General features: G+C 43.8%; 1 protein-coding gene across 3 annotated transcripts in view; it reads left to right on the forward strand.

The window, feature by feature from the left end:
• LOC138975507 (unconventional myosin-XVIIIa-like) overlaps positions 1-26,798 on the forward strand; it is a 142,086-nt gene that overhangs the window by 86,087 nt on the left and 29,201 nt on the right. For all 3 annotated transcript variants that reach the window (XM_070348211.1, XM_070348210.1, XM_070348209.1), the window contains exon 19: positions 25,990-26,118. In XM_070348211.1, coding sequence (XP_070204312.1) covers positions 25,990-26,118 — 129 coding nt within the window. The remainder of the gene's footprint in view (positions 1-25,989; positions 26,119-26,798) is intronic.

Consider the following 26,798-nt stretch of genomic DNA (forward strand, 5'->3'; position numbering starts at 1 on the left):
CTGTTGCCATTGGTTGTCGCCTTCTGGGCATTGTTTTCTGGTGATTGGTTATATTCGCGTGACAAGTAGAAGACCAGTGTAATACAATGAGAAAGGAAACAAACTTGCATCGGTCTCGAATAGCGATATCAGCTGAAGAGACCATAGAAGCAGTGTTTATTTTGGAGGTAGGTTTAGCTTCAACCTGCCCAAAGAAGGTGGGGGGGGAGGGGGGGAGGGGGGGGGGGGGGTCTTGACCCCGCCGGTTACTTACCTGGTTTGCGCTGCATACCTGAGATGTTATTTTGATTGGCCATTAGCTAGTGCCGCTGGGCGATGAGGCACTAATTAGACAAGGCCGATGTAATTTCTCGCTCCTTATTGTGCCAGGACGTGTAACGTGGCGGTTTGGATTAAAGGAAAGGGGTAAGGAGTAAGTACAGGCAGGTAGGGGGAGGGAGAAGAGGTGGGGGGAGAGAGAGGTAGAGAAGAATACAGAGTGAACTGAATTGAATTGAATTGAACTTTATTTTTTCGAGGGTGACAGAATAATTAATGCAAACATGCTTTTTTTCCATTCGGCCCTAGCCCATTGAGGGCAACTCAATAACGAGAAAAAAAAGAGAGAGAGAGAGAGAGAGAGAGAGAGAGCCAGAGAGAGAGAGACAGACAGACAGACAGACAGACAGAGCCAGAGAGAGAGAGGTTCGACTGTGATGGCTTTGTGAAAGAGGACGTTGCAAATCACCTGTATCGATCTATGTCTAGGTTTGATGAAGCAAGTGATCACCCCTTTGGTTGGTTTTCTTAGTCTTGGCGGAAATTGTCTTTGTAGCATTGGACAGGGTTTCCGCCACAGATATTGTGAGGGACGATTTTACCCCGGGGGGTGTGTCCTGTAAAATGTTTTGAGGCAGTATCGTACGTCTCCCAGCCAATCTCAGTCACTTATCTAGCGTCTGTGTATGCCACTGTGTTCACTTGTTTTTGCACAAGTGGGTTTTTACGTGTAGGGCCGTTTCCCCCTACTATTTAGGCAGTCATACTACGTTTTCAGGGGAGGCCTTACCCAAGTGAAAAGTCTGGACGTATCTGTGGTGATAATGTACCTTTAACATTCCCCTCTTACATACACACGCTCTCCCTCTCCTTCACCCTCACTCCCCACCCCCACTTTCGATCTTTCCGTCTTCACTCTTCCGTCTCTCGACATCGTCCACTCATCCTCAGTATGATGTCTCGATAGCACAGCGGTGTTGAGAACTTCTCGTATCCCCCAGGAGCTGTTCTTGTCTTATTTCATCCCTGCTGATGTTTCTTCTTGTATGCGGTGTGTGCCTACAGGCGCTGTTCTTCTGTTAAAGGTGATGATAGCTGATGAGTTGTCTCTCAATGCATGCCAGTGCTAGTGTACAAAGATTGTGTGGTGACAGTTTTATGTTCAGGTTCTTGGATCTGTCTGTGCAAGGCCGCGAGTGTTCTTGTGCTGATATTTGCATACTGTTGAAGCATGACTTCTTCTTTTTCTGTTGTTTTTTTTAAGAGAGGGGGGGGGGGGGGGGCACACTTGCCTTGAAGTGAAATAACTTCTCACCATACTGACACAAGCGTTCGTCAGTACACTGCTATATATACCGTGCGCGTTTATGCTTTTGATTCCCACTTCAATGATGGGCTCTCGCTTTCACAACAACCGCAACAGTAGTGGCAGTCTTTAAAGTCTTTTGGTGCCGTGCCGAAGACCAATTCCTGCTTTCTTACTTACCTCTGTGCGGGAGTTCATGCTATTTATTTATTTATTTATTCATTAACCATTTATTTAGTTTTCTATCATTTTTTGTACATGTATTTACATCATACTAGATACACTCCAAATTTTGCTAGCGAAATATCAATGACAGTGCCTAATAGGCATTACACCTGTGGGACAGGCACCATCTTCAGACTGTAAGTAGCTCAGTTGGTAGAGCACTGGACTTGTGATCGGAAGGTCGCAGGTTCGAATTCGGGCCGGGACGGACACGGGTCAACTTTATGTGCAGACCCAGAGACGGAAGCCATGTCCCACCCCCGTGTCATCACAATGGCACGTAAAAGACCTTGGTCATTCTGCCATAAGTGCAGGTGGCTGAATACACCTAAACACGCAGACACCTGGGTAGCGCGACTCCGTTGCTGCTAGCTTTCCACTGGGAGGAAGCGACCCGAATTTCCCAGCGATGGGACAATAAAGTAATGAAAATGAAAAAAATGAAAAAAATGAAAAAATGAAAAAAAATGAAAAAATGAAAAAAAAAAAAATAAGTTGAAGTGTTCCACTTTTCAACACCATCTCTGTAACTAGTTGTGTACACAGTGTGACATAGTACATAGTTCTACGAGCAGTTTAGAGTGAAATGGCGCTTGCTCCTATGGCAAGAACTGAGAAGAACCGCTTGCCTTGAAGTAAAATTGTCCCTCACAATACCGCAACTAGCATTCGTCAGTGCTCTGTCTGCAGTACCGCGCGTTCTTGGATTCCTCCCCTCTATGACGGAACCCGCTCTCACAGCGTCTCACAGTAATAGCAGTGCCAGACTCTCAGAGTCAAGGTCTGTCGGTGCAGTGCTAGCTGCAGACTCCTTTCTGCTTTCTCACCTGTGCGCGGCATTTGCTGGGGATGGCTTTTTTTTACCTGCCCAGCCGTCTCACCTGGCGTGTTCTTGCCGCCTGAGTTGAACGTGAAGAGGACAGAGTGCTTCTTTTTCCGTGGGTTTGAATCCTCGGTGGCTCAGCTGGAAGTGTCTACGTGTGTTGCTTGTTTTCTTTTCTCTTGCGGCTTCTTTTGAAGTTTGAAGTTTTGGAGTGGGATTTTTTCTCTCTCGTCTATCCGGCCCCGACTTTGGTGATTTCTTTGTGCCTTTTCGAAATTGGGAAGACTTTTAACCGTCTGGGGGCTGCAGTGTTTGGTTGATTCTGTTGATAAGGTGAGTTAGTTATTGTTCAAAATACTTTTCTGTGGCAAAAAACAACCCAACACAAATATAAAGAAAGAAAACATATAAACTTGTTACATCAAAGTTGTTTTTGTTGGTCTTTTTTCTGTTTGTCAAAGATTGTGCATTTCTGGGAATGCCGTAAGTCTAAGATTTGCACCGTCTATTTTGCTATTTCCCTTTTGTCTGTTTTTAAAAAAAAATTGTAAATCCTTTATTTCTGCTGTTGATGGTATCGGTATTCACTCGTCCTTCCGTCCATCCTGTATTCCGTTCATGTATTTCGTTATGGATTGACCGATTGATTTATTGATTGATTTACTTTTTTATTTACTTACTTTATGTTATATATATTTTGGTTCTTTTAATCATTGTTCCACTCTGCCTGCGCTAGAACGAGTTTTCCTTGAAATTATATGTGTTACGAGCATGCTTCGAATACTTTATCATTCTCTGATTACACGCAGGTTTGACTGTAATTGCCCTGCTAGGCTAGCAAAGCCCTTGACTCCATACCTACAATCAATTCTCACACACCTGTGCTGAAGACACCTTTGATATGATGTTTGTCTTATATGTGTGACTGTGGTGATATGGGATCATTATGGATAGACGTTTCTCTTCGATGCTGGTTTGTGTGTGTTTTGTTTTGTTTTGTGTGTGTGTTTTTTTGTTGAGAGAGAGAGAGAGAGAGAGAGAGAGAGAGAGAGAGAGAGAGAGAGAGAGAGAATGTGTGTGTGTTGTGTGTATGCATGTGTGTGTGTTCCGTTGAGTGTGTGTGTGTGTGAGTGTGTGTGTGTGTGTGTGCGTGTGCGTGTGTGTGTGTGTGTGTGTGCGCGCGCGTGTGTGTGTGTGTGTGTGTGTGTGTGTGTGTGTGTGTGTGTGTGTGTGTGTAGACGAGACAATAGACCTCAGAGAGAGAGAGAGAGCGAGAGAATGTGTGTGTGTGTGTGTGTGTGTGTGTGTTCTGTTGAGTGTGTGTGTGTGTGTGTGTGTGTGCGTGTGCGTGCGTGCGTGCGTGCGTGTGTGTGTGTGTGTGTGTGTGTGTGTTTGTAGACGAGACTAAAGACCTCAGAGAGAGAGAGAGAGAGAGAGAGAGAGAGAGAGAGAGAGAGAGAGAGAGATCCGTTATGCGTGTGTATGTATCTCTGTCAGCGTGTCAGTCAAGTCGGGTCGTCGACCATCCGCCGACGTTATTTTCCCCCTCATTACACACACTTTTAACGACAGAAGCCACAAAAACAAAGAGCCTGGTTCACTCAATAAAATCTGTTGCATTGGCCTTCTTTATGAATAAGATGGAAACAGATGTTGTCTCCTCTTACCAGCACATCACAATAAAATTGTGATTATTTTGTATTTTGTCACAAGAAAATGACCTTGTTTGTTTCGCGATGAGTCTTGTGTTTCTCTGTTTCGTCAAAGCAAGGCTTACAGAAAGAATCTCGCTTTCGTGCTCAAAGAGCTAAAACCAGCATTATTAACCAGATTCATGTTTCTGCGATCAACGCATCTGAATACTTGTGATTAATTTGTCAAAACTCATTGACGATGTCAGTTTCGCGTTGACTCTTGTGTTGTATTTTTGAATTTCGTCAACGCAAGGGTTATCGAAAGAATGTCACTTTTTGTGCTCAGTTATATATATAGCCCATGCACATCTAACTGCGAGCAGCACATTTAGATGATTGTGATAATTAGTTGAAACTAATTGCCTTTTCGTTTCGTTTTTGCTTATTTATTTCGTCATAGCAAGTCTTCAGGAAAGATTGCTACTTTCGTGCTGGAAAAACATTATTTTAAACGAGCAGAATTCAATCGTTGGTTGTTTAATCGACCTTGCCAGATACTTGAGGACCGTTTCGACTCTCTGGGCTTTTTTCGATACCTGGATTTTTGTAACTGCAAGTTGTTGGTAATTAAGGTTGTGCTGATAGTGAACATTTCGGCGAACTAAAATGGGATTAATGCCGCTTATCATACTGTGCGACCCTGTTGCCTTCGTGCTCATTTTTTGCTCCTACATTTTCGCTGTGCTGGTAAGTTTACATTGTTTTGTTTTTGTTTTTAAAAAGTTCATGTTTAGATTTGATGTTGTTTGTCTTCGTGAAATCTAGAGAAAAGCAAATAAAAGTGATTTTTTTCCCCCTTTCTCCACCCCCCCCCCCCCCACCCCCCTCTTCCTCCTCGTAACCTCACCCCCAGTGTTTTCTCGCATATTCCTGGCCAGGAGACAAAGCCGACGGATAATATTGTTGTGGTGGGTATTAAAGAAAGCGGATTGTGTTTCTTTGCCGGTTCCGGGAATCGCTAGGGAAAATGTCATCCTTCCTGAGCGGTCCTTTCTGTTGGTGATCAGGACAGATGCCTTGTGCTTGTACTTCCAAAAATATCACCCTCTACCGAAAATATCATCCCCTACAGAAAATATCATCCCTATCGAATATATCACCCCCTACCGCAGTTGCATAGCTGCATTAGGACACACACGCGCGCGCGCAGACAGACAAACGTATAGGTGGACATCGCGAAATATACGCATCGGCGGACACAGACAGACAGACAGACAGACAGACTGGCAAACGGACGCATATACATAGACACAGATACGCACGCACACACTCACGCTCACACACACACTCACACACACACCCACATACACACACACACACTTACACACACACACACACACACACGAACACACATACATCTGCATTATCTCTCCCATCCCACAACCTCTCTTTCTCCCTTCCACCCCCGCCCCCCCCCCCCCCCCCTCCCTGTCTGTTGTCACGTACTTTGAGTGTACACTACTCGAACTAGGTGGGTGGTTGGAGAGAGAGAGAGAGAGACACAAACAAACACATAAACACAGATGATAGCCTTTCACCCGTGATCGAATTCGTGTATGTGTACATTGGCGCGCGCCAGTCTGTTTGTCTGTCCCTACGTCCGCCCGTCTTATACCTGTCGTAGGCAAGTTGAAGGTCGAAATCAGTCGCAGACTTTGTTTTTGCTTCCGGTTGTTTGTTCGCTTTGCCAACACATTCCTCACCTGACATAGCATATATCGTTTTTATAAAATACTGAATACAAAAGAATCATTACTCGTAGATGAAACCCTATATATATATTACCTACTTCCTCACAGATGGCATCCGAAAGAGCGTTTTAAGCAGAGGAAAACAAGGGGGAGGGGGGGGGGGGTGTTAGAGGGAATGATAGATCTTCTCACTACATCGCAGATGACAAAACCAGCTGGATCATTGAAAGGAGGCTTTATTTCTGGTCCCCATCATCCGTTATTTCGGGACACTGTCAAGCAGGAACTGAAGTAATGAGGGGTGGGGGGGGGGGAGGGGAGGGGGCATAGATGGATGGATAATCAGAATGGTTTGCTGCAAGAGAAGAGAAGAGACTCTTTGTTGCATGATTTCGTTGTCTGTCGTGTGTCTTGTGTTCGCGGCTTGTTTAGTGTAGATTGTAAATGGGTGTAGAGCGTAGGAATAAAACCCCTCCCATGGTGCGTTTTGAAGTGTTCCATGTGGTTCTGTTTTCGAAAACATTACTTAGGCGATAGGAGGTTGTGCCATAGAGCGAGCGAGGGAGAGAGAGAAAGGGAGGGGGGCACAGAGAGAGAGAGAGAGAGAGAGAGAGAGGGGTGCGGAGAATGTGTGTGTGAGAGAGAGAGAGAGAGAGAGAGAGAGAGAGAGAGAGAGAGGGGTGCGGAGAATGTGTGAGAGAGAGAGAGAGAGAGAGGGGGGGAGGGGTGTGGGTGTGGGTGTGTGCGGAGAAAGAGATTCTCAGTTTTGAACATTTTCAAGTTTGTGAAGACGAGCAGAAGGGTGGGGATTTGTTCAAGTCACTGCCCAATTTTTTTTTTAAACTCTCTTTTTTTGTGCGAAAACTACGCCACACATAACTTTACAAATTATAACGTCTAACTCTCCCATATGTTGTCATGCAGCATAACGTGTTTAGGCCGTTTTGGCATTTCACGTAAACTTGGAAGGAACGCTTGCCATCTCATCTGGGAAACGGGTCGGTGTTTTTCCTTGTCTGTTTTGGTAAACACATCGTCATTCAAGACTTTTCTTTTCTCTTCCATAAAGGTTTTTGCGTTCAGTGGGTCAATAGGTCACAAAGATCCTCGAAGTATAGGTAATGAGTTTCCAAAGACCGTATTCCAATTGAGGTCCTAGTTATACTGGTGATTGTTACCATATTAAACTGAATACCTCTTTTGAGCATAACTGGGGAACAGTGTTGGGCTGTGATAGTGATGTATAGTAATCTCACAAAAATCAATCGTTTAAAGGTAAAATTAATGCGATGTAACCAATGAAGTAATCGCATTTTGTTGTTGTTGATGCATTGTCAGACGTAGTCTGATTCAAAACTGGTAGAAGTGCCCCGCGAATGACAACATCGAATCAGATAGCCTGCTTTCGTCCCAAAATGCAGTATAAAAAAACCAACCCCAAAAACAACAACAACAACAACAACAACAACATATCCTAAGAAAGGTTAATTCATAGAGCGTTTACTATTGACAACACAAACCATAGACTAGTGAATTGACCTGTTGGTCTTCAATCCAAGTTGATGCACAGTCACATGCATAGTGAGGAAATGAAGACTTGTCTCGGGCGTAGCTATCTCTTCCAGATGGAAGCAGCACGGGATATTTGAGACGGAGAGAAAGCGACGCCCGGGACAAGTCTTCATTTCCTTATTGTTATTTTGTCTGAGTGGTTGACGATTGTCTTTCTCCTATAATATTGACGTGTTTACCAGTAGAAGACAGGAATTGTCCGGTTAACGCGAAGACTGCTTGTTTATAGACAAATGCTCAGCGAAGTGCTGTTATTAAAAAAATAGTTGACCGGTTGACGATTGTGTATCTGGTATTTTCACATTTTACCGTTAAAATACCAGACATGTCCGGCGAACACGAACCCTGCTTTGAGCAGGGTTAAACCCTGGATACATGCGCTATATAAATATTATGCATTATTAGTATTTATTATTATTCTGTTACCACATTCATATGTATAAAAGCGACGCACAGGAGAAGTTTTATTTTCTCATTATCATTTGCCTGATCGGTCGAGGACTTTATTTCGCGTGTAATTTTCACATTTCTAAAGGTAGATTTAATTTTGAACATGTTACCAAAAGAATACGGTAAATTTCCGGTTTAACGGGAACGCTGCTTTCTGTCATTGCGATATCATGTAGTGCAGTGCGCGATGCTATTAGGCACAAAAAAAGAAGTCTGTTTACGGTAACATAGGCACACAAAAAATAGGGTCGGTAGGTCGGGATTTTTTTTTCCCAAAAAAACATTAAGTTATTTTGCCCAAAAACAAAGATTTTTTTTCTCAAATGCCAAGTCGCGCGAAAAAATAGGGTCGGTCGGGACACCGTAAACAGACTTTTTTTTTTTTTGCCTTACGCAGGAATGGCTGACTCTCCTAGCTTCCCGAAACCCCAATTGATTATGCGTGACCATTCTGTGCCCCCTCTCATACCTACAGACAGCAGCGCGCATTCCGAGGGCGATTAATTACTATGTACATGCATCCTGTGCCAGCTTCCAGTGGCTTGTGTGTGCATCGGTGTGCGTCCGCTGGTATTGTGTGGAATGTTTTTGTTTTCTTCTTCATCGTCGTCGTCGTCGTCGTTGTCGTCTTGGATACTTTATCTGCAGTGTTCTGGTTATCAAGCTGATGGTGCCTTGTAGGTATGTGTAGGTATACGTTTTCTTCTTTTGTTATTGGCAAAGGTAGTAACATTCAGAAGGCTCTGGCACACTTCTTTTGATTGAAGAAGACGAAGAACGACAACATGAACACGAATTTGTTCCGCTATATATAGCATAACAGACATTGGCATTTGTACTGGTGTTAGTAACACTCATACACAAATACACTCCTTGCAAATACAATACAATAATAATAATAATTCATTGAGAAAAAGGCCAATAGGGAGAAGGGAAAAGTCTTGTTGTGTGGTAGCAAATGTTCATATCGTATTTACCTATTATACATGTCACCCTGTATTTCCGGAATACATTTTTTTTAAACCAAGGGAAAATATTAGCTACGGGTGTGTCCTTTTCGAATGCCTTGACTATAATCGTGCGGCACATTAAGTTTTCACCAAAAATTTAACATTCTCTACTCAAAACTTCACGAAACTCAAAGTGAGAAGGTATCCGTTATATTTAGACGTGTACTTGGTCTCCTTTTGGCCTTCAGGGGAAAGTGCTTTTGAACTTGAGTCATCGCAGAGTAGTTTTTTTCCTGGTAATTGCCTGTACATCACACCTGGGTTTGCCATGTCTGGGTCCCGCCAGATGTTGAGGCAGAAACGCAACCGGTAGAAAATAGAGCACGCGCACGGGGGTTTGAGGAGAATTACACGTGCTGCTAGTGTTTTGGGGTTGTTCTTTGTTTTCTCTGCTATTTGGAACGTTAGACTCTTGCTCTCTTTGTTTTCTTCTTGAAGTTTGCTTCTGTCTGTCTATTTGTCTGTCTGTCTGTCTCTTTCTCTCTCTCTCTCTCTCTCTCTCTCTCTCTCTCTCTCTCTCTCTCTCTCTATCTCTCTCTCTCTGTGTCTCTGTGTGTGAAGACAATTAATAGACAAAGAAGAAGCATGTGTGTATTATAGTAGGGACTAGCTGTAAGAAAGGACCATATGGACCTAATGCTATCATCCCTCGGTAATAAAGTTTTCGAGTTCGAGTTCTGTCTCCTGTCTCTCTCTCAAGGACAGATTGTAAGAAAAGGCGTAGCAAATCTTAATCCTTGTTAAATAAAGTTCAATTCAATTCAATTCAATTCAATTCTCTCTCTCTCCTCCCTCCCCCTCCCCCACTTACCTCCTCTTTGCACCTCTCAGCGAGGCAGCTGTTGCAGAGTGTAGACATGTATGCAGGTATGTGGCAGAACGTAAAAGAGTACCGACGTACCTGGCCAGCGAGCAGTGTAGATATTGCAGATTGTGTCTTGCAAACCGAGAGGACAAGAGAGAGGGGGTAGGGGTGGGGGTAGGGGGTGGGATGGGGGGGGGGGGTAGGGGGTGGGGTGGAGGATAGATACACGGAAGGGAAAGGGATTTAGGTTGGAAACTTGCTCTGGGAGATTACCCGTTTTCCCTGATCCATGTCTCAGACTTGTTTGTGTGTCTTTCTCCCAATGGCACTCCCCCTCTCCTCTGCCCACCCCTCTCTCCCTCAATGCCCCCTCTCCCTCCTTTTTTGAAACCTTGCTCTCCGTCGTCGTTGTTATCGTCCTCGCCTTCGCTTTTTTTTCATCGTTCATCGTAGTCGTTTTCTCACCCTTTTTCTTCTTCGTCATCGTTATTGTCGACACTTTCTTTTTCTTCGTCGTCTTTCGTCTTCTCCCTCTTCCCTTTCGTCATCGTCGTCATCGACGCTTTCTTCTTCTTTGTCTATTAATTGTCTTCTCTTTCTTTTTCTTCTCTTTCGTCATTGTTCTCATCGACACTTTCTTCTCCTTCTTCCTGTTTTTTTTTTTTTTTTACGTCATCGTCAGCCTCGTCGCGGTTATTTGTTCTTCGTCTTCTTCTTAATCTTCCTGTCATCGTCTCTTCCTCTGTGCTTTGGAATGTCCATGTGACTTCCTGTCACTATTTCTCTTCTCTTCTCTTCACTCATTCATTATGTTTTAGCTTCGTGTTTATTTACCGTTCGACTTCCTCCGGAAACAGGAAGCAAATTAGCAGAGAATGTTGATGCCAGTGCATTTTGTTTCCCTGGAGTCTTGTCTTTCCTTGATTTTCTTTCTTCTCCTCGGATCTGATGTTGCAAACTGGAAGTACATGTACCTGAAGGCAAGAATTAAATTTAGTTTTGTGACAGAAAGGTGAATCTAGTGTATTTTCGTTAAAGTCTCACTCAACTGGTAACTGTACCGGCGCCAGCCTGTAGGGGTATTCCATTATACAGGTAATTGTTTCGATGGAAGCACCTATAGAACAAGATCAAACAATTGGCTGACGAACTTGTGTAGGTGCGACAGAGTTCGTCTTTTGTTATACAGGTAATCGCACCGACACTTACCTTCAGCTGGTAGGCAGGCTTACTATGCCAATAAAGATTTGGCATTGTTATTAGGGCAAGGCGCAGGATTCTGGTGGTGATGATGCTACTTAGAAAGCACCCGTTTACTCCTTGTCCCCTCCCATTCATGTGTTGGGCGTTGTGTGTGTGTGTGTGCGTGTGTGTGTGTGTGTGTGTGTGTGTGTGTGTGTGTGTGTGTGTGTGTCAGCGCACATGTGTTTGTGTGTGTGTGTGTGTGTGTGTGTCAGTGTGTGTTTGTGTGTGGGTCAGCGTGTATTTGTGCGTGTGCGCGCGCGTGAATGTCCGTGCGTGCGTTCGTGCGTGCGTGTGATATAACACACTTCCGTGAATAACTTTAACTGAAAAGTAAGGTGCGCAGTTCCAGCCATTGACTAAAATCGTGCGGGCGGATAGAGATCACAATTCATTTCATTTTTTCATTTCATTTTCATTTTCATTTTCATTACTTTATTGTCCCATCGCTGGGAAATTCGGGTCGCTTCCTCCCAGTGGAAAGCTAGCAGCAACGGAGTCGCGCTACCCAGGTGTCTGCGTGTTTAGGTGTATTCAGCCACCTGCACTTATGGCAGAATGACCAAGGTCTTTTACGTGCCATTGTGATGACACGGGGGTGGGACATGGCTTCCGTCTCTGGGTCTGCACATAAAGTTGACCCGTGTCCGTCCCGGCCCGAATTCGAACCTGCGACCTTCCGATCACAAGTCCAGTGCTCTACCAACTGAGCTACCGGGCCCCCGCAGCAGCAATTAACATTGAAATCACAAACTTCCGTGAAGCAATAAACGTTTTCCGGAAATAACTCTGTCGGGATTTTTAGCGGTCTGGAAGAGTAAGGGCCACTTAACCTCGGACAAGCTTGTCACAACATCCGATGCACATCCCTGGCAGAGTTATTTTCGAAAATCGTCTATTTTAACCATAACAAAGATGCGCAGTTTCGGTCAAACTTATGCTGAAGCCATGCACGCGTTTCCTTGCAACAATTATTATTCAAAACAAAGTGTCGGAGGTTCAGCAATACGTTGAAGCCATGCTGCTTGACATTAATTGGGGGTGGGGGGTGGGGGGGGGGGGGGGTTCGGCTGGCAGTTACTGGCGGATTTTAATTGTTCGCGTGGCCATTGAGGCTGAATGACAGATCAAAGCCATACGCCACTGACGGACTATCATCTCATCACCTGCATCTTTTAGCGATGCTGCTACTGCACCTTTGGTCATTAACATATATGGCACACCTTGACTTCCCACCTGTTTTGGAGTAGGTGTGGGTGTAGGTGTTTACCTGACTGCAGCTATTTTGATATAGGGGATGAGACGAGAGAAATATGATTGTACTATTTTACATGGGAAAACATGTTTTTCTCGAACATATCAAAATACATTTTTCATGTTCAACAGAGCAGGTTTCAAATTAAAGATGTTGTGCCTGTGACTCTGCTCAGTTCTTGTGGGTCTCTCCGTTCTTATTCTTGTCAAGTTTATTAAGATTAAAAACCAGTCGCGTTAGGCGAAATAACTACATTTAGTCAAGCTGTCGAACTCACGGAATGAAACTGAACGCACTGTATTTTTTTCACCAAGACAGTACAGCTTCGTCAATCCCCGCGAGAAGGAAATCGCTCACCTCCCACGTGCAAAACGCAGTGATATGCACACGCCAGAATAGCGCGGTAGCGTATTGTGCTAAGCAGGAAAGCGCGCTTTTCTGTATTCGTGTTAACTTTCTGAGCTTGGTTTGAATACAACCTATCATATCTATATGTTTTTGGAATCAGGAAACGATAAAGAATAAGATGAAATCATTTTTGGATCGATTTCTTAAATTTTAATCGTAAGACTAATTAATCTATTTTCGTTAATTGTGATCACATTTTAAGAGTAAACACAACATACAGTGGAGTCCGGGTACAACGAATCTCAAGGGAGATACATTTTAGTTCGTTATATCAGTAATTCGCTGTAGAGTTTTCAACCCTAAATGGCCTCAAGACAAGTTTTCCCACTCACCTTCAAATGATCGTCCCATCGATCTTTCCTTGGAGAGTACAATCTCTGCATGCTTCATAATATAATCCATAGAGAGGCATAGTTCAAATGTTCACTTTACTGTAATTTTAAAAGTAAAATTTAAAAAGTCGTGTAAAAGCATGTACGGTATTTTCCGGGTCATAAGGCGGGACTTTTTTTCCTCGAGTGTATCAAAATAGAAAAAAATCAAAGAGACCGCCTGAGTACCAGTCAAACAACTTGTGATAATGCATGTTTCAGCTGAGACATCAAAGAGACCGCCCCATAGATTAAACTGTCACTGACCCCAGTGCAGGAAGTGTTTCCTCTCTCATATGACAGGGGAACCACCTCTCATAGCTAAAACTGGGTCATTGACCCCTGGGAAGAAGGTCAGTGTCTATAAAAAAAACGCTCGCGCTGGACCCGAATACTCTTCAGACATTCACACACACACACACACTCTCTCTCTCTCTCTCTCCCTCCCCCTCTCTCTCTTTCTTTCTTACACACACACAAACACACACACACACACCACACACACACACGAGTACAGACTCATTCACGCGCACACACACACACACACACACACACACACAGTAACACTAACACATGTGCACAAAATGAACACACACACACACACACACCGCGCGAGAGAAAAAGACTACAGGGAGGCATTGACGTCACTATTCTTGGTTTACGGTACCATTCCGCGGCTTTGCTACAGTATGCCATAGTCTTGGTTGGTCGAGACCTTGCACCGTTCGTTGTAGCCTTGTGACTTTTAGAGACAAAACTGCTCTGGGGGGATGAAAACGTGTTTGTTATAAGAGGGGTTCGTTATGCAAATGAGTTCAAAAGGTTCGTTGTAGCCCGAAAGTAACAAGTAAGAAATAGAAGGCTGTCTGCCGGGAAATCAATGGCAGTTCGTTAAAAGCGGGATTTCGTTATACCTAGGTTCGTTATAGCTGGACTCCACTGTATGTATATATTTTTAGATTCAAAATGTCATGAAGAATACGATGCAATCAATTTTAAATCTGTTTGCGAAAAATCGATTTTAATGACAACTTTAATGAGCAAACTCATTAATTAATTTGTAAGCCTCCAAGCTGAAATTCAATACCAAACTCCGGGCGTCGTCGAAGATTACTTGACCAAAATTTCAACCAATTTGGTTTAAAAATGAGAGCGTGACAGTGCCGCCTCAACTTTCACGAAAAGCCGGATATGACGTCATCAAAGACATTTATCAAAAAAATGAAAAAAACTCCTGGGGATATCATACCCAGGAACTCTCATGTAAAATTTCATGAAGATCGGTCTAGTAGTTTTCTCTAAATCGCTCTACACACACACACACATACACCACACCCTCGTCTCGATTCCCCCCTCTACGTTAAATTTAGTCAAAACTTGACTAAATGTAAACAAGTCGCGTAAGGCAAAATTACTAAATTTAGTCAAGCTGTGGAACTCACAGAATGAAACTGAACGCACTGCATTTTTTCACAATGACCGTAGTCCGCCGCTAGTGCAAAAGGCAGTGAAAGTGACGAGCCTGTTTAGCGCGGTAGCGGTTGCTCTGTGCTGCATAGCACGCTTTACTGTACCTCTCTTCGTTTTAACTTTCTGCGCGTGTTTTTAATCCAAACATATCATATCTATATGTTTTTGGAATCAGGAACCGACAAGGAATAAGATGAAATTGTTTTTAAAACGAGTTCAGAAATTTAATTTTAATCATACTTTTTATATTTTTAATTTTCAGAACTTGTTTTTAATCCGAATATACCATATTTATATGTTTTTGGAATCAGAACATGATGAATAATAAAATAAAAGTACTTTTGGATCGTTTTATAAAAAACTAATTTTAATTACAATTTTCAGATTTTTAATGACCAAATTCATTAATTAATTTTTAAGCCTCCATGCTGAAATGCAATACCGAAGTCCGGCCTTCGTCGAAGATTGCTTGGCCAAAATTTCAATCAATTTGATTGAAAAATGAGGGTGTGACAGTGCCGCCTCAACTTTTACAAAAAGCCGGATATGACGTCATCAAAGACATTTATCGAAAAAATCAAAAATAGTCTGGGGATATCATACCCAGGAACTCTCATGTAAAATTTCATAAAGATCGGTCCAGTAGTTTACTCTGAATCGCTCTACACACACACACAGACAGACACACACACACACACACACACACACATACACCACGACCCTCGTCTCGATTCCCCCCTCTACGTTAAAACATTTAGTCAAAACTTGACTAAATGTAAAAAAAACGATGAAAGAAAGACCAGGCGATATGATGCTGATCGTTTCGAAAAAGGACAACTCATATTTCTTTTGTTCATGGTATTCACTGGAGATGATGTCTTTATTTCCTTTTGGTATGAAGGATCGAGAACAAGGGAGAGGAAGAGCAAGTGTAAAGGAAGAGGGTGGAAAGGTGGTTTGGAGACTTGGTCATTATCTCGGCTTCAGTCTGATTTCTGGCCATGGAGATAGGTATCAAACATGTGTATCATCTGCGCATTGATCGGCTTCTCGGTTGGTTATGGAACAATATGTTAGACCTGAAGAGTCTAGGGTTCAAGTCCAGTACTGACCCTGCTCGTGAAGTGCATGCAACATCGGGTCAGCTTCTGGAAGTAGAGGGTGAAGGTGATCTGAGGAGAACGACATGTCAATGAGGTTGCAGTAACCAACAGCGATCATAGGCCACAAGAAGCGTGTTGAAATGAAGCAGACGACATTTGGCCAGCAAGTGTCGTGATCAATGGAATTCCTGGCCTACCTTTACCTGCTGTCTGGCACCTGACCTCACTGCTCTTCACATGGAATAACAAACAGGGTTGGGAATCTGGAACTATTGATGTTTTTGCAGTAATTCCCAAAGGTAATGATAGAAAGAGCGCTGCAGAAACAAACGAACAAGGAAAATCTGCATGCATTATGAGAAGTGTGTTTAAATGAACACGTATTTGATGTAAACCAAGCTTTGGCATTCAGTGTCATTGCCTTGGATTGTTTTCTCGCATGTTTGTGTGTTTGGATCGGTAATCTTTCGTGTGCAACCGCTATGTTTCAAGTATAAATCCAGTAAATATCTTTTCTTTTGAGAAGTAAGCAGAAACTCCGTGCCACAATTTTATATTTCATTTGCTTGCTGCATATTGTCAAATTGTAAAGATGGCACTAGCGTGTTTTTGGTAAAAGCAAAAGCTTTAAAAAAGGAAAAAAATAACACTTAAACAGCTGTTTGTAAGCTTCGCATCTTGCGTCGTTCGCATCTGTTCTCTTCCTTCTTCTTCTCCTTATTCTTTTTGCTTAGCGTATTTGGTACTCTGAGCTTTTGCTGGAAGTCATTCTTTGCAGCGAATAGATATCGATAGTTTTACCAGGTCTGCCGGTCTTTTGCAGTGTTTTCAAGAATCTATCCATCGTCCGGTTCAAAAGCTTGAGGGCACATAGAAAGCGATAAAAGACGGCAAGATGTTTTGCTGTGGGGCAGTCAAAACAGCAATCAACTCACTCAGTACCGCCTCTTCTTACAGGGTTGTCTTCCTGCGAGGGACAATTAGAGGTTTGTGTAGCAGACAGTACCTCATGCGTTTTGTTTAGTCTCGGGCTAACCGTGTTTTGGTGGTATCGGTTTAAAAACGGTCTCTGTCCATGTGCTTCGTTTCTTCATCATCGACTTGTGGAGTTTTGGAGATGCGAAATGCAGTGTTCGTCCGTAAGACGGCCGGCGTTTTGTCATTGGGATTGACGCTTGTATTAGTGACGGGTTTGTTTGTTTGTTTGTCAGTTAGTCAATAACGCTGACAGGGATGGCTAAATCTCAACATTTTAACTCGCCAGCCGGGCGATTAACTTCAAGAAAGTCACTAGCCCAGCAGAAATTTCGCTGGCCCGGTACATACCACAGTTGATTTGCAGTGTTTATATGGCTTTAAAACCCGATATTACGACCGAAAGGTTCGCATTTGACCAGAATTTTCATTGGCCAGCCGGGCGAGATGCCAGGCGATTTTTACTAGCCCGGCGGAATTTTTACTCACCCCTGGCGACCGGGCGGACGATTTGGCCATCCCTGGCTGATCTACACATTAGGCACCATGGTCTGAACGACTATTGAGTAGTATCTGTGGCCTCATGATGTAATACAATCGCTGTGAAGATCGAACGCAAACCCTCGGCCTCTTAACGGAGTACCTGAAAGATTTAATTTGTGGAGAACAACAGTAACAGAGACAGAGACAGACAGACAAGACGAGACGAGACGAGACGAGACGAGACATATAGCGAGAACAAGATCGCCTGACTGACAAGATAGTATACCCAGCTAGCTCAGTCTGAACGTCTGTGGACGGACCGGAATGGACGGGTCAAGCGAAATCATCTGATTGAACCTCTTCACAGTCAATTACCTGCCTCTGTATCTACCTGCCTATTCTACCTGGCTACTGACCTACACATCCTCCCTTTTCCCTATATGATCTACTCTCTTCTCCACCTCGCTCTGAATCTCTCTCTGTCTGTCTGATCTGCCCCTCCCTCTCTCACTCTCTCTCTCTCTCTCTCTCACTCTCTCTCTCTCTCTCTCTCACTCTCTCTCTCTCTCTCTCTCTCACTCTCTCTCCCTCCCTCTCTCTCTCTCTCTCTCTCTCTCTCTCTCTCTCTCTCTCTCTCTCTCTCTCTCTCTCTCTCTCTCTCTCTCTAACTGCATATAGTATTGCAATTCATACAATGTATTTCTATATCTTATATGATTGAATTTTTATTTGTTATGTTCGTCTGTCTTTATGTGTTGTATAAAGGACAGGTTGGAAGAATAGGCTTTGCCTAAAACCTTTATCCTTTTGTAATAAAGTTCTGAGTCTGAGTCTGAGTCTGAGTCTCTCTCTCAGGGCGGGGACGTAGCTCAGTTGGTAGCGCGCTGGCTTTGTAGCCAGTTGGTCGCTATCAGCGTGGGTTCGATCCCCACGTTCGGCGAGAGATTTCTTTCTCGGAGTCAACTTTGTGCAGACTCTCTTCGGTGTCCGAACACCCCCGTGTGCACACATGCGCACGAAAAAGATCCCACGTTCACAGCGAAAGTCTCAGGGCTTGGAAAACACGACGACACGCATGCATCATCTCTCGTCTCTGATTATCATGATCGTATTTCGATACTTTGACGAGACAAACCCAATGCTGGTGTGTCGAAGAAGACAGCCACAGCGGGCTTGTTCGAATCAAAGTATCACCCCATATCTTCAGCGTATTACCAATACCTGTCCCAATATAGACCAGTTGGTCTAAGAGGACGTTAAACCCTAATAGTCAGTCAGTCTCTCTCTCACTCTCTCTCTCACTCTCTCTCCACCCTCTCTCTCTCTCTCTCTCTCTCTCTCTCTCTCACTCTCTCCCCCCTCTCTCTCTCTCTCTCTTTCTCTCCCTCTCTCTCTCCCTCTCCCTACCTCTCTCTCACTCTATCTCTCTCCCCCCCCCTCTCTCTCTCTCTTTTCTCTTTTCCGCGTCCAAACGCTACCCAACTGCCGTGGGAAACACCTAAAAGTCTCATCATGGCTTTATTTATTGAACACCAGTGGCAGTTTATTTTCGTCCAAGTAGGTACTAAGGTAGCCAGATGAGGTGCTGATGCTAGGGTGTAATATGTAGGAGAGAGAGAGAGAGCGAAGAGAGACAGAGAGAGAATACAATTTCTACTTTGGTGTGCCCCAGTGGCTATCAAAAAATGTTAAGCAATAGGTTACTTCTTTGCATCCAGCTGGCTTTTCGTAAGGGGAGACTGAGGGAGAGGGTAGGGAGGGGGTTGGAGGGGGGGGGGGGGTAACCACGGGAGACTTGAAAGGGCTGGTTTGACGAGAATGTGTGAAAATATTTGGGATTGATTTTGAGAGAGATAGAGAGAGAGACTGAGAGAGAGAGAGACTGAGAGAGAGAGAGACTGAGAGAGAGGGGGGGGGGGGGGTATAAGACAGTCTCAACACGAAGGAGAGTCTTCGATGGACGATGAGTTAATGATGAAAGAGAGAAGGCGATGTCGGGATGAAGGTAAGGGGAGAATATATTTTAATTATCCCTTCCTGGACGATGGTAAAGCAGGAAGATATAGATAAGAAAAAGTGGCCGTGCCTTATTAGAAGCAGTTGTGTTAAGGCTGGTGAAAGCTAGCTTGTAAGGAACGACCCGAGAGACACTCGTCTAATGGAGTGTTGTTGAAAGAACATAATGAGTAAATCAGAGGCTGGTTTGATCTGCTCACGGGGCAGGGGGCTAAGGGGACATTCCTTTCCCTGATATAGAAGATCTGCTGCTGAGGTCATGTCTTGGTGCTTCTACCTTTAGGAGTGAAGACTGAAGAGGCTGGGAGTGGGAGCAAGACCCCCCGCGGGTTAGGGGGAGTCCCATATTGGTTGGGACGAGAAAGAATTTACCCGATGCTAACCAGCATGTCGTAAGAGGCGACTAACAGGTTCTGTTTCTCCTTTTACCCTTGTTAAGTGTTTCTTGTATAGAATATAGTCAATGTTTGTAAAGATTTTAGTCAAGCAGTATGTAAGCATTCTCCCAGTAAGGTCATATATTGTACTACGTTGTAAGCCCCTGGAGCAATTTTTTGATTAGTGCTTTTGTGAACAAGAAACAATTAACAAGTGGCTCTATCCCATCTCCCGCCTTTTCCCTATCCCATCTCCCCCCTTCCCCCGTCGCGATATAACCTTGAATGGTTGAAAACGACGTTAAACACCAAATAAAGAAAGAAAGAAAGCTGGGAGCAAGACAGTGTTTACTAAGAATGTTGCTATAAATATTTTTCTTCGGCAATGGCGTTTAGGTTTTGATAATTTGCTTGAGGTCCAACGTTCGCCAGTCGTGCCGCAATGACGGACACGTTTTCAGCGATTTTAAAGAAGTTTGATGACATCAAACAACCTCCTTGAGTTCGTGTGTGCGTGCTCGCGTTCGCGTGTGTGTGCGAGAGAGAGAGAGAGAGAGAGAGAGAGAGAGAGAGAGAGAGAGAGAGAGAGAGAGAGAGAGAGAGACAGAGACAGAGACAGAGAGAGAGAGAGAGACAGAGATAGGCAAGCATAAATCTATGTGATCTTTGTGTGATGTAGTTGTAGCTCATTCTGCTTTAATCTTTGGCTGGTCAAATGGCTTTCCACAAAAAAAAGGTAACTTTGGATTTTAACTCAAGGATGTCTTTTGGCAAGAGGGTGTGGGTTGGGGGAGGGGTGGAAGCCGGGGGAAGGGGGCAGGGAAGTGTGTATTTTCAGGAGGCTTTTGAAGCGCCTTGGGATTAAAATAACCGTAAAGATACCCCAACAAAATCTTGCAGCACCGACGTCATATAAACTGTTAACGAACTGATAGCAACGAACGATAAGCTCCCGTTAATTCTGTCTCCTACAGCAGCACAGTCAAGTTAAGACATAGGCCGTATCTTAACTCACTGCTGTCATGGTTAGCGCACGGTGGTTGTGTGATAACAGATAAGACGTCTTAGTCTTATCTCCGAAAAGGTCCCAGTTCTTGGCACAGAATTCTCAGCTTCCTGGAAGACATGCTTGGTTCATGGAAGGTGCTAAAAGATGTATCCTCCCCGTGTAAACGATCGCATCTATCTGGGGTTTTACGGAGGACGTGAGCATCCTTCCACTTGAACACATACCAAAATTCAACAGCCTGGCTGCTTCATGTGCAGAGTGAGAATGTTTTGCTGGATTGATTTTACGTCAGCCGAGGGCGGGGATGTAGCTCAGTCGGTAGCGCGCTGGATTTGTATCCAGTTGGCCGCTGTCAGCGTGAGTTCGTCCCCACGTTCGGCGAGAGATTTATTTCTCAGAGTCAACTTTGTGTGCAGACTCTCCTCGGTGTCCGAACACCCCCGTGTGTACACGCAAGCACAAGACCAAGTGCGCACGAAAAAATCCTGTAATCCATGTCAGAGTTCGGTGGGTTATAGAAACACGAAAATACCCAGCATGCTTCCTCCGAAAGCGGCGTATGGCTGCCTAAATGGCGGGGTAAAAACGGTCATACACGTAAAAGCCGTGGGAGTTTCAGCCCATGAACGAACAAACAAACTTACGTCAGCCACACAAAAATAATTAAGCAAAATATATTTTTTTAAATAAATAAATAAGATAATGCCTGCACTGCACAGAAAGTGGCCAGGCTGTTGAGTGTGGGTGTGAGTCCAAGTGGAAGGATGCTCGCAACTCATGGAGAGATGCGTGGTGACAGGGATGGCCAAATCTCAACATTTTAACTCGCCAGCCGGGCGAGTGACGTCAAGAAAATGACTAGCCCAGCAGAAATTTCGCTGGCCCGGTACATAGTCATATCACAGTTGATTTGCAGTGTTTATATGGCTTTAAAACCCGATATTACAACCCAAAGGGTCGCATTTGACCAGAATTTTCATTGGCCAGTCGGGCGAGTTGCCAGGCGGTTTCTACTAGCCCGGCGGATTGTTTTACTCGCCCCTTGCGACCAGGCGGACTATTTGGCCATCCCTGGGTGATGTAGTGAATATTGTTCACACGGGAAGTACTGTACCTTTGAAAAGAAAGCCCTCTTTGCTCTGGTAGCTCTTTGTGCTGGAGAGGGTGGCTTGATACTGATACATGGTGGTGGTTTCGCTGATTTCTGTCTCAGTGAGGATGCGCAATGCTGTTTTGACATTCTTGCTGACTTTGTTCTTTGAAGAGAAGATTTTTTTTCTGCTAAATTCATTTGTTAATACATGTACCATCAAAGCCTTCAGGTCATATGATTTTATCAGATGCAACATAGAGAATACGTACTCAGGTCAAATGACTCACAGCAAAAATAAAGTCCAGAATATCTGTGCTCATAGCTGCATAACTGTGCAGCAGCTACAATACACACCTCAGCAACACCCACCCACCCCCTCCCCCCCCCCCCCACACACACGCAAACACACACACTTTCCCCATGTTCCAGTGCAGTTCCAGAACACCAGATGGTTGCAAGGCCGGGTGCATCTCATAACTGATATGCCATCAAGGCGTCCTTGTCATGGTTACCGCTGAGAGGATATTGAAATGGATGCAGCTGACATTAGCTTTCAGGTGGATAAATGATGTTGCCCCAGCCAAAGTAAGGTTACGTCCCCTCTTGCTTGCAGCGCCTGGCTTGAATTTAGAGTCTCGGCCTCGGGGCATTGAAGATTTCAAGCAGACTCACAAGTCTGATAGAGCAATAAGAGAGTGAGAGAAAGAGACAGAGAGATGAGGGGGGGGGGGGGGGGGGGAGAGAGAGAGTTTGCCTTGAATTTGACCCTGTGTTCAAAATTCTCCGAGAGAGAGGGTATGGGGGGGGGGGGGGGGGTGTTTGTTGGGGGGGGCGGGGGGTAGGTGGGTTGTTTCTCAGCATTATTCACAGTCTGAGAACCCAGTCCATTCTTTTCCCATGAAGAGGATGAGACTATGCTCTCCCTAGCACTTGACTCAAGTTGACCTTTGTCAGGGGGCCTTGTCAAGAAGATGCCCCCAGGGTTATCATTGCGGTGCTTGCATGTAGCACCAGCCACTTCCATGTTTCACATGCATTTTGTTGTTAAATTTTTTTTATTTTTTTTTGGAGGGTGCATGTATTGTGACTTCCCTGTTTACAGTTGGTAAAATTTGCAAACGAGATGAAGTATATCCATCTGTGGTAAATTTAGTTGTTGATGCTGTCTTGGTAGTTGGTTATTATGAAGATATGTGTGTGAAATAAGGCGTACCCTGACGTGATTAGTTTGCTGTGTTTGTTGATTGGATCTGCCTTAAATTCAGGCCTTAAAAGACAGCTAGTCTTAAAACAGAGATACATTTACTGACACTAAGAGAAGAAGCTTTGATAAAAATCAGGCCTTAATGCAAAGGCTCTCTGACAATAAAGGGTCTTAAAACAGAGGTTTCACTATTATCAGAGAGGTGAATACTCCTGTATCTTTATTATCAGAGAGGTGAATACTCCTGTATCTTTATTATCAGAGAGGTGAATACTCCTGTATCTTTATTATCAGAGAGGTGAATACTCCTGTATCTTTGTATTTGAGGGTATATCAATTCAGGGGCGCCTCATGTTGCATGTCAGTGGGGCTTGCTATGTCATCTTTGTGATAAATAGTGGGAGTTTGACTTGTAAGAGAGAAGGTAGTGGGGTAAGGGGGGGGGGGGGGCTGCAGAGGGGAATGATCCACTGGAGGGCAGGCTTTTCTTGGTCTTGCCCGTTCATGGATGCATGGTTTCTACTTCTGTTTGATATGTCTGTCTGTCTGTCTTTTCGTCTATCTTTGTTTGTTTGTTTGTTTCTGTGTTTGTTTGTTTGTTTCTTTCTATCTTGCATTTCATCAGCGCGTTTGTTTGTTTGATATCATATTTACATGGTCAAAACAGGTTGTGAATGTTGTGCAACTCTGTGTGTGGAAAATGTGTCTTTCATCTGTTTTCCTTTCCACTCCTTTCTTTCTTTTTGTTGTTATGTTAACTCAATAACTGTTGTTTCTTCAACCTATGAAGCATTTGTATGGTTAGTTTGCTGTCGATGTAAATATTCTAGCTCACATTTGTGACCCTCCACCACGAAATAAGTCGCATGTCACCTTTGCATGATTTTCATATTTTTACTTTTTAGTTTTTTAAACTCTATCCAGTGGTGAAAACCGTTTTAGAAAAGAGCCTGAGTTATAAGCCTGTGACTGGGGCCCAAGGACTGTTATGCCGGGGTGGAAGTAGAGATAAGCGCCTACCTCCCAAGAAATGCTCCAAATGGCTTCGTGTCTCCAAACACCTCTGACAGTCAAATCCAGCTCCTGGCCTTCACGTGGCGGGCCCTGTCTTCGACTAACAGGAGAAGGGATGCAGGCGGGTCACTGGCGCCTTAAAACCAGCTGCTTCGGGCAGATGGGGCTCGTTAACCTTGGATGGTCGCTCATCTAGGAGAAGGACAACTCCGATTTCAAAACCCGCACTGCCTTGTGTGCGCCTTGGGAAAGGCAAAGGCTACGAGAAGGAAAACTTCGACGTCAAACCCGGGTAGAGTGGACTCGACAGCCCAGCAAGGCAGCTACTCTTGGGGAGGAGGCAACCCTGAGTAAGAACCTCAACCACCGAAGACGGAAGACAGCAGCCAACTTGGCGTGGGGAGAAAATCGGCTGTCTACGCTCCCACGATAATATGGCCGTACAATAAGATAAGCCTGTGACTAAGGTGACTATCACACTGTTACCAGACACTCTCCGGACTTAAATCAAGCCTAGCGCAGAACCGCGCGAGGTGACATGCGACTCATTTCATGGTGGAGGGTCACATTTTAGTGTATAAACTCAATGTTCTTTCTCATTCAGTATCTTTTTAGTTTGTATCTTTAAAACAGAAACATACATTTAATAATAAAGATAATTGTAATGAAAATAATATTAGCAGCAATTAACCTCAAGTCTCAAATCCCGTGCCTTGGCGTGTGTGTGCGAGTGTGCGAGGGCTGTATTTTGTATATTGATTATTTGATACATGTATAAATGTGTCTCCAGGAATATGTTTTGTTTTAATCTTGTGTCGATACTATTTAGTTCTGCCTCGTTATTAGCCATTGAGTGTGTGTTTTATCATCATTGCTTTGTTGTTGTTCTTTAGCCATTTACGTTGAATGACTTGTTATACATTGACATTGATAGTTTTATTCTTCTTCTTCTTCGTCGTTCGCTAGTTAGTTTTTATCATAAGAACCTTTTCAAATTCCTATTTATACATAAATGCATATTTTATATTGTAAAGCAGTATGCATTGTTAGAGGATTTTTTAGTAGCAGTGTTTAAATGTCGAAGCTGCTTTTCCCTTTTTTACCCAAGAGACCGACTGTATATTGTGTTATTGTATTTGTCAGACTTGATTGTACCAAGTCCCTACACATGTTGTAATGCGCTTAGAGCCAAATATTTTTGTTTTTTGTAAGGGATAGGCGCAATATAAATACACTTTATTATTATTATTATCAGTTGTCCTGCAACATATCCAAAACCACCTGATGCATGTCTTTTTTGACTCACATGCGAAGCAAAAGTGAGTCTATGTACTCACCCGAGTCGTCCGTCCGTCCGTCCGTCCGTCCGGACGTCCGGACGTCCGTCCGTCCGTCCGGAAAACTTTAACGTTGGATATTTCTTGGACACTATTCAGTCTATCAGTACCAAATTTGGCAAGATGGTGTATGATGACAAGGCCCCAAAAAACATACATAGCATCTTGACCTTGCTTCAAGGTCAAGGTCGCAGGGGCCATAAATGTTGCCTAAAAAACAGCTATTTTTCATATTTTTCCCATTTTCTCTGAAGTTTTTGAGATTCAATACCTCACCTATATATGATATATAGGGCAAAGTAAGCCCCATCTTTTGATACCAGTTTGGTTTACCTTGCTTCAAGGTCAAGGTCACAGGAGCTCTTCAAAGTTGGATTGTATACATATTTTGAAGTGACCTTGACCCTGAACTATGGAAGATAACTGTTTCAAACTTAAAAATTATGTGGGGCACATGTTATGCTTTCATCATGAGACACATTCGGTCACATATGATCAAGGTCAAGGTCACTTTGACCCTTATGAAATGTGACCAAAATAAGGTAGTGAACCACTAAAAGTGACCATATCTCATGGTAGAAAGAGCCAATAAGCACCATTGTACTTCCTATGTCTTGAATTAACAGCTTTGTGTTGCATGACCTTGGATGACCTTGACCTTGGGTCAAGGTCACATGTATTTTGGTAGGAAAAATGTGTAAAGCATGTGAGTCGTATGGGCTTTGCCCTTCTTGTTTCTATTTGTATTTCTTGTGGCGTCACAATTTCTAACAAGCATCTTATCATTACCTGTTGCAGGTGTTCTTTCGGCCAGGTGTGCTGTCACAGTTGGAAGCTGGCCGTGATGAGAAGCTGACCGGCATCGTCACACACTTCCAGGCTCTGGTCCGCGGCTACCTAGGACGCAAGAAAACAGAAAAACTCAGGGTGGGTGTTTTTGTTGGCTGTGTGCTTGTCTGTCTGTTTGAGTGTGTGCTGGTATGTGTTCAAGTTTTGGCGTGCTGTTCATCGTCTTTCTTGTGGCTGAAACTTGACGAGTATGGTGACGATGATAGTAGTGACAACGAAAACTTGACGAGTATGGTGACGATGATAGTAGTGACAACGAAAACTTGACGAGTATGGTGACGATGATAGTAGTGACAACGAAAACTTGATGAGTATGGTGACGATGATAGAAGTGACAACGAAAACTTGACGAGTATGGTGACGATGATAGTAGTGACAACGAAAACTTGACGAGTATGGTGACGATGATAGAAGTGACAACGGAAACTTGACGAGTATGGTGACGATGATAGTAGTGACAACAAAAACTTGACGAGTATGGTGACGATGATAGTAGTGACAACAAAAACTTGACGAGTATGGTGACGATGATAGTAGTGACAACAAAAACTTGACGAGTATGGTGACGATGATAGAAGAGACAACGAAAACTTGACGAGTATGCAGGTGACGATGATAGTAGTGACAACGAAAACTTGACGAGTATGGTGACGATGATAGTAGTGACAACGAAAACTTGACGAGTATGGTGACGATGATAGAAGTGACAACGAAAACTTGACGAGTATGGTGACGATGATAGTAGTGACAACGAAAAC

The sequence above is a fragment of the Littorina saxatilis genome, linkage group LG9 (genome assembly GCF_037325665.1).
Source record: "Littorina saxatilis isolate snail1 linkage group LG9, US_GU_Lsax_2.0, whole genome shotgun sequence".
In the NCBI taxonomy this organism is placed as follows: domain Eukaryota; kingdom Metazoa; phylum Mollusca; class Gastropoda; order Littorinimorpha; family Littorinidae; genus Littorina; species Littorina saxatilis.